This window comes from Solanum tuberosum, unplaced genomic scaffold, assembly GCF_000226075.1.
Source record: "Solanum tuberosum cultivar DM 1-3 516 R44 unplaced genomic scaffold, SolTub_3.0 scf00012, whole genome shotgun sequence".
Taxonomy (NCBI): domain Eukaryota; kingdom Viridiplantae; phylum Streptophyta; class Magnoliopsida; order Solanales; family Solanaceae; genus Solanum; species Solanum tuberosum.
In genome coordinates, this window is record NW_006238937.1 from 433,365 (window position 1) to 452,557 (window position 19,193).

The 19,193-nt window shown below is 29.7% G+C and overlaps 1 protein-coding gene across 1 annotated transcript; it reads right to left on the bottom strand.

Annotated features, from left to right (window-relative positions):
• Nucleotides 1-2,842: 2,842 nt before the first annotated feature.
• Nucleotides 2,843-4,251, bottom strand: CYCD3.1 (D-type cyclin family 3 subgroup 1). The gene is given in 4 exon segments (NM_001288426.1): nt 2,843-3,106; nt 3,196-3,326; nt 3,438-3,639; nt 3,757-4,251. Coding segments are annotated over 4 exon segments (1,092 nt in total).
• Between the last annotated feature and the right edge of the window lie 14,942 nt (nt 4,252-19,193).

Here is a 19,193-nt window from a genome sequence, read left to right on the forward strand (position 1 = left end):
TTGCAGCTTGGACATACAATTATAAGTTTGTAACGCTCCAAACTCGGAGACACATATCATTTGGGAAATCAAAATAACTCTAGAATGCAACATTAACCGCTTGTCTTTCTCTATGTATATCATCAATTATCTATCATTACTTCGGTCTTTACAAATTGGTTTCATTTTTACAATGTCAGTGTATATTTATCTAACTAGTCGATTTTACGGTCCTCATATGATGAGACACATTTGCACACTCTGAAATCATAAGCAAAATGTAGAAATTTTGTGGAAGGAGAGAGGAGCAGGTATATGCAGGGCCTCAAGTAATTAATTACGTATGACATTTGTGCTACGGCACAATTAATCGTCTTTGTTTGTTCATATCTACAACGTAATAACAAGTCTATTAGCTATGTTTGGTTTTGTTTTCTGCAAGGTCTTATATAGTACTATCTACACAAATGTGATAAAAGACAGCTCCTCATGTTTGGTCCTCAACCTATTTCATCAGAGCATTAATTAATAGAACAAATAAGTACTGAAAAAATTGAATCATTTCTTTTTAAAAAAATTATATAAGAAACAAGTTCAACCTTAGCTGTCCCCCATCTACAATTTCCCCTTCTGTTTGATATATCACATGATGAATACTGTAGTTTTGCCTTTTTCATAATCTGTTTCCAATTGTCTTATGTTTTTTCTAAAAAAAATCATCTAGTCTAGTCTTAAAATAGAAGGTTAGCTTAAAGTGATTCAAAGACAAAAAGTTGATTTAAATGATAATAATTCTTCTTAGTCTTCAATATTAGTAGCCTACAAAATAAAGTGTCACAAAGTTGCCTAACCTTTAATATCCAAGAATTGCATACAGATACAAACACCTATAATTTGTTGGTGATTTTAATATCCTCTTTATTAGGGTATCAAGATTCTCATCTGTTTTGCCAATATATGATATATGGTAGGTACCAAATTGGACCAATATTACCAACCAGTGGTATTGGGTTTTGGGTGAGTCCGTACAGTGTCGCATTGGTTAGGGAGTGTTTTACCCCAATGTAAAATTTCTTAGCACGAATTTGGATTTAATCAAACTCCAACGTAGGTATTAGACACGGAATGGAAAACCCAAAAAAATAAAATTGGACCAATATTGTATTTGTCTTTGCCTCACACCAATATTTAGGAAAATATTCAAAACCCAAACTTGTTTTTTTTTTTTTTGTGTGTGAAGGAATAATGCACAGTACTCTAGTAAATATTGCAGAGTAGAACAGAGACAAAAAGAAAAGGAAAGATGAAAAAAGAAAAGAAACTCTATTATCTAGGAGATGTATAATTTGCCAGCGGAGTTTACTCCTAGAGTTGTGGTCAAACTAGCAAGTTTTTTAACGCTATATTATAGTGTTGTTATTCTAAAATAATTGGGTGGTCCCTAATTAAGAGTATCATTACATAACGACTTTCAAACACACTCAGGACCCAAAGATTGGTCACTTTCTACTGCTTAAGAAAGTTGTAAGTTCTGCATCCATTATTGTACATCAAAATGTTACTCCCTCCGTCCCATTTTATGTGATGTACTTTGATTTGGCACAAACTTTAAGAAAAATGGAAAGACTTTTAAAACTTGTGGTCCAAAATGAATGATAGAAATTTGTGTGGTTGTAAATCATTTCATTAAGGGTAAAAAAGACATTTTATAGGCAAATTGTTACTTAAAATAGAAATGTGTCATTCTTTTTGGGACTGACTAAAAAGGAAAGTGAGTCATATAAATTGGGACAGAGGGAGTATCATATACTAGTACGATATATGGCAGCTAAGAATCCGTTTAGTAGTCACAACAATCATTTTTATCTGTCTTGTCTTCTCAAGGGCAGAGCTAGAAGTTCAGGTACAGATTCAGCCGAATCTAGTAACTTTTGCTCAAATACTGTATTGGTATTAAGAAGTTTTATTAAATATGTACAAACATTTATATTTAGAACTCAATTATTAACACTTGAAATCATCGTTAGATCATCTTAATGATGACATTGTGTTACGCATATCGGGCTTATGTATTCAAGCATACAGCGTCAAGCCGTTTCACTTCCTCCTACCGATTATGTGCCTAGAAGTGGACTATATTGACAAGACACATAGTAAGTAGACAAGGATTGCTATAAAACCAGGGTCCAGGGGCAAGTATGAATTAGGGACAGTAAATTCAATGGTGCATCACCTACTAGTACTTTTGGATTAGCTAATAAGTAAACAAAAGTGTATGAATGGTTCATTGTTTTTCAAAATAAGGTCCAAGTTTAGGAGAAAAGTCTATGCAACAACTACTGAAATCCCACTGGCCGACAATCTATTCCTGCCCTCGAGACATATCTCTCCACATTCTAATTTAATATACTACTACTTCAGTAGCATATAGTCTAATGCCAACCTGTCTTACTTTGAAAATCTTTCAAAGAACAAATAATCCATTTCTTGAAAAAACAGATAAACATGGGGGCATCCATCTCTATCTATGATCCCACATCCAAGAATCAGGATCAAGTTATGGCTTTTCACAACATTCATCTTTGACATACAAAGGAAACATAATAATTGATATCTTGGAATCATAATGATTGTATTCAACATAATTCAGCAGCATTGATTCAACTCAAGGGAAAACTCCACCAATCCCATATCCAATGAAGGAGGGGGGTGGAGTTGATGTTCACATAGTCTAGATCATCGGACAAATTAAGTCCAGTAAAACTTAAATGGAGCATTGTGCAATTGCATTTTTAAGAGAACATACCAAAAAAGAGAGTAACCATTGCCGAAATACTAGATAATCTAGAGAACAAGATATCGATCAGTGAAGATTACTGCCAAGTGGAGCTAGTGTCATTCGCTGATCTTGAGTTTTGTTTCTCTTATACTGAGGCTCAGGTGAGGATGAAATCGAAGATGCTACTGACCATGATTCATTCGAGCTCTCGCTACTAAAATATGCATCAATAACACCACTTGGACTACCAGGTACCGAATGATGTTTGCGCTTGAGACTTTGGCAGAGCTTGTAACATGAAGTGCCCATTAGCTCAAGAATAAGATCATTGCATTCCTCAAAGCTGTCCTGTTTATTGATCAAGAACTTTAATGTTACAATAAACTCAATGCTAATCAAATTTAGATGTTAAAATTCAAATGTGAAAGACAACAGACCTTTCTGACTTTAAGAACACTCATGAGCTGATTCTGGTATTCCATAGCATTGTTAGGCTCAATCTCATTGATCACATAAAACATTGATGCAGTTGCAATAACAGATGGAGGATAATGCAAGAGCCTAGAATCTGCATTCGATTAGAATAGTTTGATGATCAACCACTAGTACTAATTGTAGAACAAAAGATTTCTATTTCATCAATGAAACAAGCAAAATCAAAAGCAGGTAGATTTCTCACCAGTGATAATATCAAGAATGAGGCGTTCACACTTCTTAAGAAAATCCAAATGCAGGTTGGTCATGAATCCAAATCTCCTCATTATATGATCAATGAAAGATAACGGTGTCACCAGATTCATTTTCCACTTAAGAGTAGAAAGCACCAGGAGTTCCATTCTCTGTATAGTCTTTGCCTCAAACACAAATTTAGAATCAGCAACCTAAAACAATAAAAACAGAATCAGCATTAGATACAACAGACTCCCTAAATGAACACATAGAAACTGACACTCAGACATTTATACAAACACCAGCATTGCACATTTCAAGAAACATACTTGTAGGTCTAACAAAAGGGGAACTTGGGTCTCCTCCACTTTGGCAGCAATGGAAAGACAGGCAACAGCAGCAAGCTGACTCATCCAAGGCTTATCTTTCTGAAAGCACAATCCAGACACAAACCTATCAAAATAGTTCACAGCTAAAACAGCAGTCGTAGCAGTAAAACCATAGTAACCAATGACCCTCAACATCCAATCCAAAGCCTCTTTTCTAACCCCCATTAAAGACCCATCTGAGATTAAAGATTCAAAACCCAAATGAAACTCTTTTTCCTTTGATAAAAGTGTGGCAAGCTCATCATGTTCCCAAAACATGTCACATTCTAATAAAGGCAGAGTCTTTTTAACATTTTCAACCCATTTTTCATTTCCCACATCTAAACTAGACCATTCACCTAAATCATCATCCAAGAATCGATCTTCCTCACAGTAAAGGCCATCAAGAAGAGCAGAAATAGGATTTTGGAGCTGGGAATCTAAAGGGAAAACCATCTTCTCCTTCTTCTAGAGGGAAGAAGACAATGAAGGCTCTACTCATTATCTTTAAGGTAAGCCAAAACTCAATCTTGGACCCAGTAACATATCTGCTGCTTGGCTTATGGGTTTTTTCTCTCTCTAAAGGACAGAAAAAAAAGGAAAGAGAGAGAGAGGGAGAATAGGAAGAGCCAAAAGGAGAAGAGAGTAGAGTAGAGTAGAGGAGGGTAACCAAAGAAGTAAGCAGAGGAGGGATTTTATATGAGAGAGCTTTCACGCCTGTCCTTTTTTTTCCAAAAAATCTCTACATCTTTTTCACAGTCATATATATATATATATATATATATATAATAATATCTCTATTCTTTAACGTGCTTGTTTTTCAAAGGTCTTTTGGGTGGGAGTCTTTGCCGCGCTAGCCAAATGGCTCACATTCACTCAAAATGTCTTATCTCTGTTATTTTCGATTCAATTTATTTGTCTTTTATTCTCTTTTTAGTTTATTTCAAATAGTTCTGTTCTTTTGTCAAGTTCTTAATTTTAATTTTTCACCTGATATATTTATAATAAAACTCCATGATATAGTTACTATTAGTGTTTGATCTTAGATTTTCAAATATTTTTAAAGAATTATATGTATATGAAGTTTGAATTAATGTGTCAACTTGTTTTTGTCCATGACTTCTTAAAACATACTTATTTCATTTTCTTTTCTTTTTTATTTAAAAATATGACTTGTACTCTTAAAATCTAAAAATATTCAATCATATCAAACAAACATACTTATTAATCCCAAAAGTTATCCGGAACTTTCACTTACGATATCATTATCACAAATAATAATCATACATAGTAATAAGTTTGATACTCCCTCCATTTCATATTAATTGAATTGTTGAGGTGTTTCAATTAATATGAAATGGAGGGAGTACAAAATTATAATAATTAATAAAAAGCTACGTAATAAATTATCCAAGATCATAAAATAAAATGTTAATAAAATCTGTTAATACCAAAATTACTAATTACTACAATTCGTCAATTATGTTTATTAATGAAGATTTATCATTGCAAATAAATAGATAATATATAACAACAACAATAACTAGTTGTTCTTTAATATAATTTTTCAATGTTATACCACCAATTGGCGACGAGCATTTTTAACCCAAAAACTAAAAATTCATGGAATGTCACTCATCCCGCTCCCCACGAAGCGGTAAGGGTCAAATTTAAAGGTTTGATTTTCAATATCTCTCAAAAACAAAATAAATTTTACAATCAAATAAATATTTACCATTTTAAAAACTAATAATCCATAATTTATGGTCAAACGGGTATAAGTACCGCACTAAAAATTGGTTCTTAGATCTTAACATAGTTAACATTTAACAATGTGAATTTTAAGACGTTATTTACCTGATAAGTATTGAAATGTAGGTTTCAAAAATTAAGTCATTGATTGTCATAATTTAGTTTCTAAAAAGCATTTTCCCTCGAAAGGGAAAATAAACAAAATTATTTTCTTTCATACCTATTTCAAATTTTAGCAAATATACCGGCATTATATATATTATCAACCTATAATACTCACAAGTTTTAATTAAGAAACTTGTTTAATTGATAATTTTTCTTTTATTTTTTCACTCGATAATCAAACATCTAAAATATTTCTCAGGAAAAAGTCATTATTACTGAAAGACATTTTTGAAAAAACAACTCTTCGTACGTCATACATTAACTTCTATGCAAGGATCAAACAATTAATTACAAATGTAGTTTACCTAATTACCTTCCTAGCTGATAAGCTCTATGAGGAAAATCTTTCTTTCTTTGTAAATTCTAATTACATTTTTTGTTCTAGGCACATGTAAGTACAATTTAAATAGCGTAATACAATATTATTATCTATAATTTCATCTTAAAAGAAAAGACAAATTGAATATGTCAATTTTAGATTTCAAAATTACCAAGTTTTTCCTTTGACAAATTAAGACTCCAATTTTTTCTCATTATAAATAAAACTAATACTAAATCAATATTTCTAATCTCACCTACTGTCTCATCGTGAAAATGGGAAAAATATACGTTGCATCTTTAGATCTCTCTATAAAAAAATACTATTCATATTTTTCTCAATCTTTCCACATCCACAATAGTCACTTCACTCCCGTCTAAAGATTAGCTATAAAAAATAGAAAAATTGTTTTCGACAAACTCTCAACACACAAGGGTACGAAACAGGATTTCAAGCGAAGAATAAAACAATTTCTGGCTTATGAAATTCCACAAGAAAATTTTGAATATTTTCTTAATCAAGTATGAGCTCAAAACTATATGATTGAGCCCTATATTGGTATATCGGATCACCAAAAATCCAAGAGAAAACTTTTATTACCCTTTATGCTCAACAAAATTAAATAGAAAAGCCTATAGTTGAGCCATAAAAATTTGCACGAATATTCCACACAAAAAAATGTAACAGCTACTGTTTCTAATTATAAAAAACTTATAATTTAATTTACATCCGCTTAACCCAAAAAGATTAGCGTTTAATTGCGTAATGTGGACAAGAATATATGACGTTTTAAAATAACAACCAGGATATATAAAATCAGCCGAATTACAAAATCTTTGGCATGTACAAAGTGACAGAATTAGAAAATTCACTAAAAGGGGTTAAAATATTAAAAAAATAATCATATGAAAAATTAAGGAGATATATAAGTTTCTTTCCTACTAAAACTGTGTATCATATATACTTGCATGGGAATTAATGAAATTACTAGTCTCATTAATAAGGGATGAAGGGTTCATTTCTATATATATAAAAATGGGAAATGAGTCAAATATATCTTTCAATTTTGTCATTTAGAGCTAATATATACTCGTTATAAAAGTGACTTATAGATACCTCTATAATTATAAAATATACACCCATATCGTTATAAAAATAAATCATATATACCCCTACCGTTAAAAAATGTCCCACATTTACCCTTCATGGAAGTGAATAAATTTATTTGTTTTAAATTAAAGTTGTGCGAGAACTATAATTAAATACAACCAAATTAGTGGTATAATTACTCAGCACAATGCACATTTTGACATTTATTTTTTTCCCCCTCACACATGCATGTTCTGAATTCGGCCAAATGTGGCTAAAAGATAAAGAATGAGCTGAAAGAGTTTTGTACGTACTAACCCATAAATAATGCTAAAAGAAAGGCTACAACAATAACAATAGTACTCCCGTTTCAAGTTGTTTGATCTATTCTGACCTGATATGAAAAAAAAAAAATTAATTTTTTTTATTGAATTTTGTACTTTAAATTAAAGATATGTTAAATATATTAAAAATGTCCTTTAATTTTGTGAATTTAAACATATGTAATGTGAAAAATTGAAATTAAAGAGTTGCTAAACAGGAAAAAAAATCAGTCTTTTTAAAATGAATTAAAATAGAGAGTATTGTCAATCAAATTAAATATTGAAGATTGTCATAGGATGCTGAAATAATACAATGAGGAAGAACATTGTCATAGGATTCTCAAATAAATAGATACATGTAATTAATTGAATGAACATCGAAATTCCATTCCAATATTTTAGTATATGTTTTTCTTAATTAATTGACTAATTAATAATAATGTTTTTCCGGATAAAAGACTGAATTACGTACTGCAAACGCTGTTGTCATTTCAAGAATGTGAGTAGACTTCTAGCACTCCACCAACGTATTAATTACTCATTCATCTATCATTTTAAATAGCCAAATATTTTTCACTTTTTTTTTTTTGGAAATTTATGGATTTGAAGTTGAAGATGGTGGAGTCGTGCTGATAATATTATATTATTTGGAAATAATGTTCATACTTAAATATACTTAAACACTGATTCAAAAACGAAAAATGAGTTTGAAAAATCAGTTATAATAAGCTATTTTCCGAAACATGACGAATTGCACACTAATAAAGAAGAAGATGAAAAGATGGAGCATGTGTAGGATTGTTAATTAAAGCATATGAATGGGCATGGGTGTCGAAGAGAGAAATAATTTAAAAAAAAAACGTAGTGTTATGTGGTCCTAAATTAGCTTATATTGAAGAAGCAAAGAGATGAGATCTATGCTGCTAAAAAAAACAAATTTAGGATTTTTGGGAAGGAAAAAAGGTAGTCTTTCTTTTCTTTCCTTTAGATCCCTTTTTTTCTCTTTGCCATTAGCCCAATTATATATATATATATAAAGGTGTTATAATGTCTTTTTCAATGTCTTCTTATATTCAAACGGTCATTTTCCTCTTTCTTTCTTTACTCAGTTGAAAGATATTACTTTGTTCGTTTACTTTTAGTTGTCATGTTTTTTAATAGCTAAATTTTTTATTTAAAGTATTAACTTAATGTAATCTAATTTAATTTTAAATAGTACTTTTGAAAAACACAAAATGACAACTAAAAGTGTACGAAGGAAGTAAATATTTTCTGTTTACTTTTATTTGTTCATTATTTTAAAAATAAATTTTACTTTTATTTATCATTTTTAATGGATTGGGCTCCTCTCTATTTATAATCTATTCATTTTTTATCAAGTTGTTATTTAGATTAGAGACACATGACATAAATTAGATATAGAGGTTAAGATTTAATTAACTAAAAAAAGTCTCTAACCATGATTTAGATAATAAATACATTATATATTTAGTTTCAAAAAATTATTATAATCTCACAATCTTAGCAATAAATTATTTTGTTTATAAATATAGTACCTTTGTTTTCCTACTAAGAATTTAACAGAATAATATGTTGTTAAGATTGTGGGGTACAATAATTTTTGGAATCAAATATATACTAATGTATTTACTATCTAAATCATGGTTAGATTATTTTTTTGATTAATTAAATCTCAACCATTAAATTTAACATATGTCACGTGTCTCTAATCTAAGCAAAAACATGGCAAACATAAAGAGAAGAGAAATGGAGATGAGCCGAACCCGCTTTTAACATATAAAGAAAAGACGATTAATTACCCTCAATATTAATTACTTATTTTCAAATCAATTTTCTAGACCTAATACTATACATCAATTGATATGGATATGGTGATAAATATTCATATTAATCATTATTTCTTAAAAGACATTCAAAGTCAAGAGTGGACAACTAAAAGCAAACAAAGGGAGTAGTGTTGGTCAGTCGCAGACACCCATTTAGAAGATGGAGACAAAAAAGATAAGAGAAGCGAGAGTGAGATGATTCAGGAATGTGAAGAGGAGGTGTGGAAATACACTAGTGAAGAGGTGTGAGTGGTTTAACTATAGTACGAGTTAAGAGGGGTAGAGATAGTCCGTAAAGAAATGAGAGGAGGTGATATATACATTAAACAAAGACATGACACAAATCCAGTTAAGTGAGGACATAATCTTTGGCAAAATGATATGAAGTTTAAAAATTAAATAGGAATTAATAGGTACATATGGAGTGTTGAGTGTTGTTGCACTTCATAATATGGGATAGACAGAGGGCTAGCCTCCTTGTCTTTTTTCCTTTTTGGTAATAATATTATTAAGTTATAGATCATGAAGATGAAAACATACGATAGCAATCACAGAGAATTTCTACCTTAGATATCATCATTTTCATATTGTTTTGATAAGTAACATGAGCACCTAGGGAGATCAGAGAGTTGTTGGCGAGGCAAAAACACTCTAAATTGGGGTTGCTACACTTGTTTTGTATCTTACTATTTTTTGTTTTCAATTTTTCTTATAATCCGAAGGTTTATCAAAAACAACTAGTTTACCCCATAAAGACAGAGTCAAGGTCTAGAACTTGTGAGATCGATTACACCAAATATTTTATTGTTGTTATAGGTCAAAAAATTCTTATACTGTTTTGTACCATATAAATTACTCCCTAAACAACAGACATTGTCGTCTTTAGTTTTCATTGCGCTGAGTACGATAAAGTTACTGCCATCCAGCTACTTATAACATAACAAATGCACAAAATAGAGACAATTCATTTGCTTTTCACATCTACATATTTCTCTTACCTACCAGTACTACTATTTTATTTTCTAAAAAAATAATAATGTTACTCGTCTTTTGAAAAGGGATTATTCATTCATCTCTCTAAGATGCAGATACACAACATGCATGCATAAAGCAAAGATTGCAGATATACAACGGGAATAGTATTAATGTTAGTGCTATATATATATATTTTTAAAAATCTTTTCATTGCTTTAATAGTAATGGTTCGAATTTCGAGGAAGCATGAAATTAAAGAGAAGGTGCAATTTAAAACAAGTTGTAATAAACTTTTTACTCAAATTAGTCTGAATTTATAGCACGAAGCAAATATTCCTTTTTTCATCTTTTTAGTTTAGACCTGGCTTTAAAAGAACTCTTACATGTACCACCAACATGGGTTGTGGTGCAGTAGTTGAACTGCTTTATCCATAACCACAAGTTTTGAGTTCGAGTCTTGAGTATGAAGAAAATTTTATTGAGAGTGTCACCCCCGAATACGCCTTGCAACGCGTGATCCAAATTTAATCAATATGTTTGCCTTGAGATTTCCAACTATTGTAATGGATGTTAAGAGTTACAAAGTGGTTTTTTTCTTTTTCATTGCAATAGGAGATATGATATGATTCTTGCATGCCCAGTCAAAAAGAAGAAGAAGAAAAAGTGTCAGTAATTCTACAACAACAGTGGAATCATATTTGGCAAAAAGGGTCATCACGATACTGCAAACAACACACACTTTTGATTCGGACTCTATACCATATTATGCTAAAGCAACTACTCATGTACAGAAGTGAGAAAATTATTATAAAACAAAAAAATTTACTCCCTTTCTTTCAGTTTATGTGTATCCTGATTCAACATGATTTTAGTAGGCGTTTGATCATGTTTTATTATGAAACATAGAAAAAAATAATTTTGTATTCGAAGTGAAAAATAAGTTGTGTATGATTATAAAATAAATTAGCTAGAGTTGTTTTTGGATCTTTTGTGAGTAGTTTGAAGTAAAAACAACTTTTTGTTATTTTTGGATTTTCCGAAAAATAAAGCAGAACTTTTTTAGAATTTTATGGTCAAAACTTGTTTGGACCGAAGTTGAACTTCTCAAAAAAGTGAAAACAATTCAAGGCAAATTGATTTGAAATTGAAGTTTTGTTTAGACATGTAATTAAGATTTTTTTAAATCGTACTCATAAAATGAAAACCACACAAGATGTGAAAACTATCAAAATTCTCCAACTATTATACAATCTTATCAGAATATTTTAAGACACCGAAGTAATAAATCAAATATGTCCGTGTTCCTTTTATCAATACATATTTACAATTACAATTTTTTTTTTTACAAACTCAAACATTAGGGATTGTCTTTGTCATTTTCACCGCAAAAAACAAAAGTCCGTTGAGAAATACCCATTGACAAATCGAATATCTCCATATTTTTTTTATCAATAAATATTTGAAATTACAAAAAAATTTGACAAACTAAAACATTAGGGATTGTCTTTGTCATATCTATTTTATTGTTGAGAATTAGAGCCTTACCCTTATTGTGCCCTCCATGTGATTATTTCCTTCCCTAGTTTCTAACGTATTTGATACTCTTAAGATGTGAATAAACTTAGATATTCTAAAATTTTGCCTAAAGATAAAATAAAAGTAAGAAACTTCTTTTAGAGAATGGATAGTTTTTTATAATTCAAAAGATGCACTTCACATGAAGGGTTGACACCATGTAAGTCCATTTTCTAAACTCTAATTTCAAGACCAATAGAAATTAAGTTAATTAGAAAAAGACTTGGTCATCTAAATTAAACCTCATATTCACACACAAGACTTGGTCACAAAAGAATTGAACCCCATATTTACACACAACAGTCTTCATTATTCTGTCAAAAATTGTACATATTTCCTTAATTACTATGTGCCACACACAAAAAAAATGGCAAAGGATTTGGAAAAGTCAATTGAACATAACAACCTTGGAATACAATGTGTCTAATAAAAACATGTGTTTATAATGTGGAATTTTTTCATAAACAACCACTTTTCAGTCCTTATAATTGAAAAACAACCTTTTATTTTGAAGTTTCAAATTTAATAATAACGTTTTGAAGTTTCACCTGTGGAATACTAAATTTTATTATAGCGATTATTTTTTCAAAGATATCACCGAAAAGTGGTCAGTAAATGCTATTTCTACAAAAATATTCTAGTAAGGTAGGAAGTTAAATAAGAGATGCTAACAAGCTCGAGAAATGCAAATTGCCAACATCTATTGGGCCGCCCATGAGCTTCTTCTGATGTTGTCATTTTGGACCCAACTAATGATAGAAAGGCCCAATGTTAAAACAGCAATTCAATTAGTATATATGGTACGCTAGTAGAGTGTGTCTAATTATATAGTTTAACCTTGTTATTATTTTATGCTCGCTTTAATGATGTTAATACATGTATTAACAATTCGATATTGTATTTGACTTGGTAGTATATACTGAAGTATCGTGTAACTAATGCAAACATTATCTCTATATAAAATGAAAATGAAAAAAACAAGTAAAGTTTTATATAATAAGATTGTTATTTTTCAGTACGTGAAATGGAAAAGTAAACTGAGTCGTAGGTGGTATCAAAGTCAAACATAGTGCAACTAAAATATAATACACAGTGCTGAATTATGCTACCTTATATGATGCTAATTAAAAACTATATGAAAATGACATTTCGTTTGACAAAAATGAAGTGCGAAATAATTCTTCAAAGTCACCGTTTAATTTATTGGTTCCCATCATTTTGGGACCAAAATTTTCCACCAAATTTATGTTGAAACTAAAGGCAAAATTCATCGTTTAAGTAAAAACAAGAAATATCAAACCGGCAAATTAAGTACAATCATGAATGGAATTGCCAACTAAAAATTAAAGATATTCCCTTCAATCAAAGTTACATTATATGCTTTTGGGATAAAGGATGGTCAAACAAGAAAACTATAATGTCTACCCATTATCATCAAATTACGAACACGTATATATACAGTGTAGATATTTTATGTATAATCAAGATATCTTAATTCATGAGTTGGATAACATATACATATGAAATGGACGTGTATTTGATTAAGAAATGACTTAATAAACCTAATTCAACCTCAAAATCTAGTTTATGCACGATGATTTATTTTTAAGACTATATAAATAGACCATTCCAGCCCTAAACACCCAATGTGAGAACTTATGTACAATACTAATGCTACCAAGACTAAACTACCTTCCTATAATATGCTTCATATACACAATAGGAGTTGACTCTGATATCATAAATGATTTTTATATTATCAATATATACATATTGTTTATGTTGTATACAGGAGTAGAAATTAAAATGTACAATATGTTGATGAAGAAGTATAAAAGAAGGAAGATGGTACATGTTAGCTATGTAATAAATTAAATAATTAGAGTTGCTAAGGATGATTAATTATCTGATTGCCTATACCTTTCAGTTCAATTACTTGGCTGCAACCACTCCCACCAATAACTGGAACTAGTGTGGGGTTATGTTTTTAATTAATTAGCATGCACACCCCCCCACCCCCAATGTCTATTTTAATTATGCATATCATACAATAATATATAATATAAAAAATATACTTTCTGATTATTAATTAAATGAACAACTATATAATATAAATTTTTTCAATAAATTGTTTTTTAGAATTCAAGATATAGTCAAAATTCAGAATCCGTCTCCCGCTTAAAATGTCTTGATTGGAGTAATCCAAGTCAAAAAGTAGAAATTGCATTAAAGTCCGGGCCACTTATAATTTGAATTTCTTCTGGAATGTTAATCTTCCCTGGTCCGACGCCTTTGAACCATATTATTAAACAAATTCGTGGATTGCTTCGAAACATATAATATTCTATAAATTCCTACATACTAATATTAAATGTTTTTTTGCCTCCAAAAACAATGAATTGGAATTAAACTAGATGGTCTCCATATACTTCTTTTCTTTCTAGTCCTACTAATTTTGTTTATTTGTGTGTCCATGTTAGTTTACATGATATTTAAGAAAATAAATAAATTGTGAAGTCAAAAAATTTCACTACTAGATAAAATTGGTTTTAACCACTGACAAATTTTGTAGCTAAGCAATAAATAATGTTATTAATTCTATTATCGGCAAATTAGCGATAGATTTCTGTTAGCTCCAAGCAAAGTGACGAACCAACGACGCAGTTTGTAGCTAATTCTAGTGTTTTCAGTAGTGTTTCAATAATAAATTTGATTGAATATTTTGAATGAATAAAAAGTCTAAGTTAAGTAATTTTGTCAATACAAAATAAACTTTAATGACTTTATTATATCAATTTCTGAGAGACGTTTTAAAATATTAACTCTATAAATTCCTTTAGCTATTATTAGATGGTGAATACGTACAGAGAGAGTCGTGTCCTTTAATAACATGGTTCACGTTGCGAAAGGCTCCACTAAATGTATATATTAGATCAGGTTTATATATTTTATATACTGATATAGTCGTATTTCATAAATAATGATCACTGATTTTTCTTTTCAACAAACAAATGCCCCCACCATTACCATACGTCTGAAACCAATGAGAGTATGACAAGGAAGACACGTACGTGTGAACTACCCTAATTTTCAAATACTTTAACATAAGAAAATAACTAAAATTAGATAATATAATTAAACATTTTTTATTGGGATGAAGGGCTAACTCATTTAGTGAATTTCTCTTCTCCTCTCTTGATGTAATAAAAAATAGAAAAAACAATTTTGATTTAGTTGGCTTAGATAATACCTATGCACTAATATATATATATAAAAGAAGTAGCCTCCCTTTGTGGTTTAGTGAGAAACTTCGTTTTATGCTCTGGCCAATTTTAGTATATTATATATATGTCTTCTTTCCAATTATAAGACATCTATATCTTTATTTTTTCTCTTTTATTTCTTTTAGAAAAGACGTGAATATCACGTCGTTTTAGAAAATTAGGTGTTCTCGAATGAAGAGTTCAAACTTCAAAGCCTAATTTGGATTTTAGACTCATTGAAAAATCGAAGATGGAAAAAACATATGGTGCCAACAAGAAAGAGAATGACAAGAGAAGCGGTCTTCACAAATAATTTTTTGTGATATATTTAGAGTTAAGTTGTTTAGAATTTTAAGTTTATAAACTTTATAAAATGCAGAATATCGAGATTTAAATAAATTATTTATATATATTAAATTAAAAAAAATATTGTGTTCTATCAAATTCATAATCAATACTCTAGTTCCACTTGCACTTTACTATATTATTGGTTATCACTAGGGGGTAAAAAATGAACCCATGACATAGATAACCCGCCCAACCCGTTCAGAATTTTAAGGGTTGGGCTCAAGATAATTTAAAGGAAAAATTACAGAAATTCCACCTTTTAGTTTACTTATTACCATTATCCCTTATAAATTTTACAAATTTCCAAAATCCCTCATTTTCGCGCATCAGATTAGTGTATCAGCGCTTATATTATTGTATCTCGCGCATCAGATTAATGTATCAACGCTTATATTATTGCATCTCATGTATCAGATTAATGTATCAACGCTTATATTATTGTATCTTGCACATCATATTAATGTATCAGCGCTTATATTATTGTATCCGTTTGAGGGATTTCTGTAATTATAAACTTTTAAGGAATAAATTATAATTTTACCTTAAAAGTATGTGATTTCTGTAATTAAATAATACACAAAAAATCGATTTCATGATTTCTAAAGCATGAATATGAAAATCTATATTTGTGATTGCTCGTATAAGGAAAATTAGATTTAAATCAATAATTGAGTTCTCCAACATTAATTTGAGAGTTAGAATTGTGAAGATCAAAATGATTACAAATGTTTCTATACAATTGTGTTAATTAATTAATGATATTGAGGCTTAATTGATTAATCAAATCTTGGATTAGTTTCTTGTGGCTTTTATAAATTGTCCTTTTATATACTTAAATTAAACAATTGTCAATATGTTGGTGTGCTATAAATAGGAGTGAATGCAAAAAACTAAAAAAAAGAAAAAAAGAGAGAGGCGCAGGTCACCTTTAGCCTTATAATGCGCACGAACCTTGCGCCTTCTTCTTTAACAAATTTACACGCCGTTTATTTTACAGTTTAAATATTACCCTTTTAATTACAAATTTGTTTTTATTATCATTTTGAAATTTTCGGCCGTTCTTTTGCCTTTAGGCTTCGAACTCGTGTTAAGTCCGCCCAAGAAAGACACGTTAAAGGCATAGATGTGGAACGAGTCAAATACCAAAAATTGTATTAGTCATTAGTCACCCAAATAACCGGCCGCAATTGAGGAATCCTCCGCCCCCTTGGTCCTCCACTCTCATTCTATATGTATAGGAAATAAAAGAATGTGTCCGAAATGACGGAGTCAAAATTTTTTTAACTCAGATTTCACAGATGTTATATCAACAACAAAATGATATTCCTATGTTTCTAATGGGTGCACTATTAATTACTAAATTCTAATTTCTGTCAGTTTGTCAAAATAGATATACATATATACACATGATTTTTTTTTAAGTTAACGGGTGCATGTGCACCCCCACGTATAGGGGTTGGTCCGCCTGTGTCTCCACCCCTACTTAGCGGGTAATATTCTCTCCCCAAAAGCAAGTTAATTATTATTGGATTCAAGATAGATTACACATATCTTAATAAATTTTACGAGTATTTATTACCTTTTATTAGTATACTTATTAAATAATTTTGTCTATTTAAATTTAATACTAATGAAGATATATACATCACTTATATGATATTTTTCACTAACCACTAACTAAATTGCAAATGCCTCTCCAAAAACAAACTATAGGTATGTGGAAAATGAGTTTTAAGATGTTCCACTAGGGAAAATTAGATACAAGTTAGGTATAACTTAGCATTATGATGAGTGCTGCAACTCTAATGGGAATATGACAAATTTTTAATCTTTTAGTGGCCTCGCCATTTATTTATTTATCTAGTATGTTCAATTTGGCTCCCCCCTAACTTTATGTTAAGTGTACACACAAAAAGTATGTAGTAGAATGATCAATAATAAAGTATTTTTTTTATAAATAAATTACTTACTACTATAAGAAGATACTTTGCCGTTTGATAATTTAGTCTCTGCATTATTAATAGTTATGCGACAATTATATTTTTCTAATTCACCCTACTAAATACTGTGTTACCTAATTATTCAGAACTTTCTGCTGAATTTAAATCAAATTAACGACTTGTTATTTGCTCCTGCACTGATGAAAAGGTCTACCTAATACCCTTGATTGACTGATGGTAGATTATAGCAAGTTAGGTGGATTAGTTGAAATATGTACAAGCTATTTGGGATTCATAGTCATCACACGCAAAAAAACATCCCATTTATTTAATAGTTATGTATTTTAGCTTTAATGTGATGTTTTCTTCATTAATAAACTATATTTGTGCACAAGTTAATTAAATTAGTACAAGATCTTTTCTGTTTTGATACTTGAAATATGATAGAGTTAGGGTCTGTTTCATACGGAGAAAATACTTTTTTCAAAAAAATTATTTTTATATTTAATCGATAATATTTGGTTTTTTCAACTCTTTTTCTATATTTGCAAGTTTTCTAACTCCAACATTCTTCGTGACAAGTTAATGATAATTTTTAAAAAAAGACTACATACATCTTTAATTTAAGAGCATAAGATTCAAAGTCTTTTTTATTTTTTAAAATTTTACGCCTAGTTAAACTAAGATGCTTGCATTAAGACCAAGGCAAAGGTTGATCCATTATTTAAAGTTTCTAGTATTAAACCTATAGTATTTTAAAGTTCATATCTATTGTTTGTTACAATTTCAGTAAACTTTTACGTATAAATTTATATTTCTTATTAAAAGTATTACATTCAAATAGATTTGATACAGATATGTTGTCTTCGCCTCTAGATGAATGGAGAATTAAAACATTTTCCTTTCTTACAAAACCTAGCATATAAAATGAATCATTACATATCAAACTAAAGGTTCATTATCAAAAAGACTAACTTCTAGTTCCTTAACTAGAAATTTCGTGCTTAAACTAACAAATATGCAATATGAAATTTTGTTGGGATTGCAAGCTAATGATCGGAGGACAAATATTGATTTTGCGCCTTTGGATAATCTTAGAAAATTGCTTCTTGCCCTTGGATTTCGAATCCAATATGTCAAGAAAGAATGATTGCTAAAGTGGTTTCTATTAGAAAATCTCTTGAATGCGTTATTAATGAATGGGATGACACTAAAAATATTGTCAATATGATAAAAATGGGTGGTTATGTTATAAGTTATAGAAGTGATGTGTAAAGATATTTGGACGTTCTCAAGCATGCATATTTAATCGCGTTGATTTTATATATATTTCTAAATGTTCGAACAAAATAACTCATAAATTGGCTAGAATTTCTTTTTTTGTTCTTTGCTAAATGAAATCTCTTAGAGTGAAGTTTTTCCATAATATATAGTTATTTGATACATTGATACACTTATACAAAGTGGTTAATTTCGATTTAAAAAAAATTTCAAATAAAGAAATTAGAAATATGTACTCCTTCTGTCCATTTTTAATTGTCATGTTGCTCTTTTCGAAAGCCAGTTTGACTAATTTTCAAAGTTAAATTAGATTACATTAATTCAATATTTTAAACAAAAAATTTAGACATTCAAAAGCTATACGAAAAGTACTTTAAATTGCAATTTTTTACATATCAATACGATGAAAATATATATCATAAAATGTTAGTCAAAGTTTCTTGTAGTTTGACTCTAAAAAAAGAAAGGGAAAATTACGCGGTTAATCAAACTTATACTACTTAATTACTCATCATAACTAT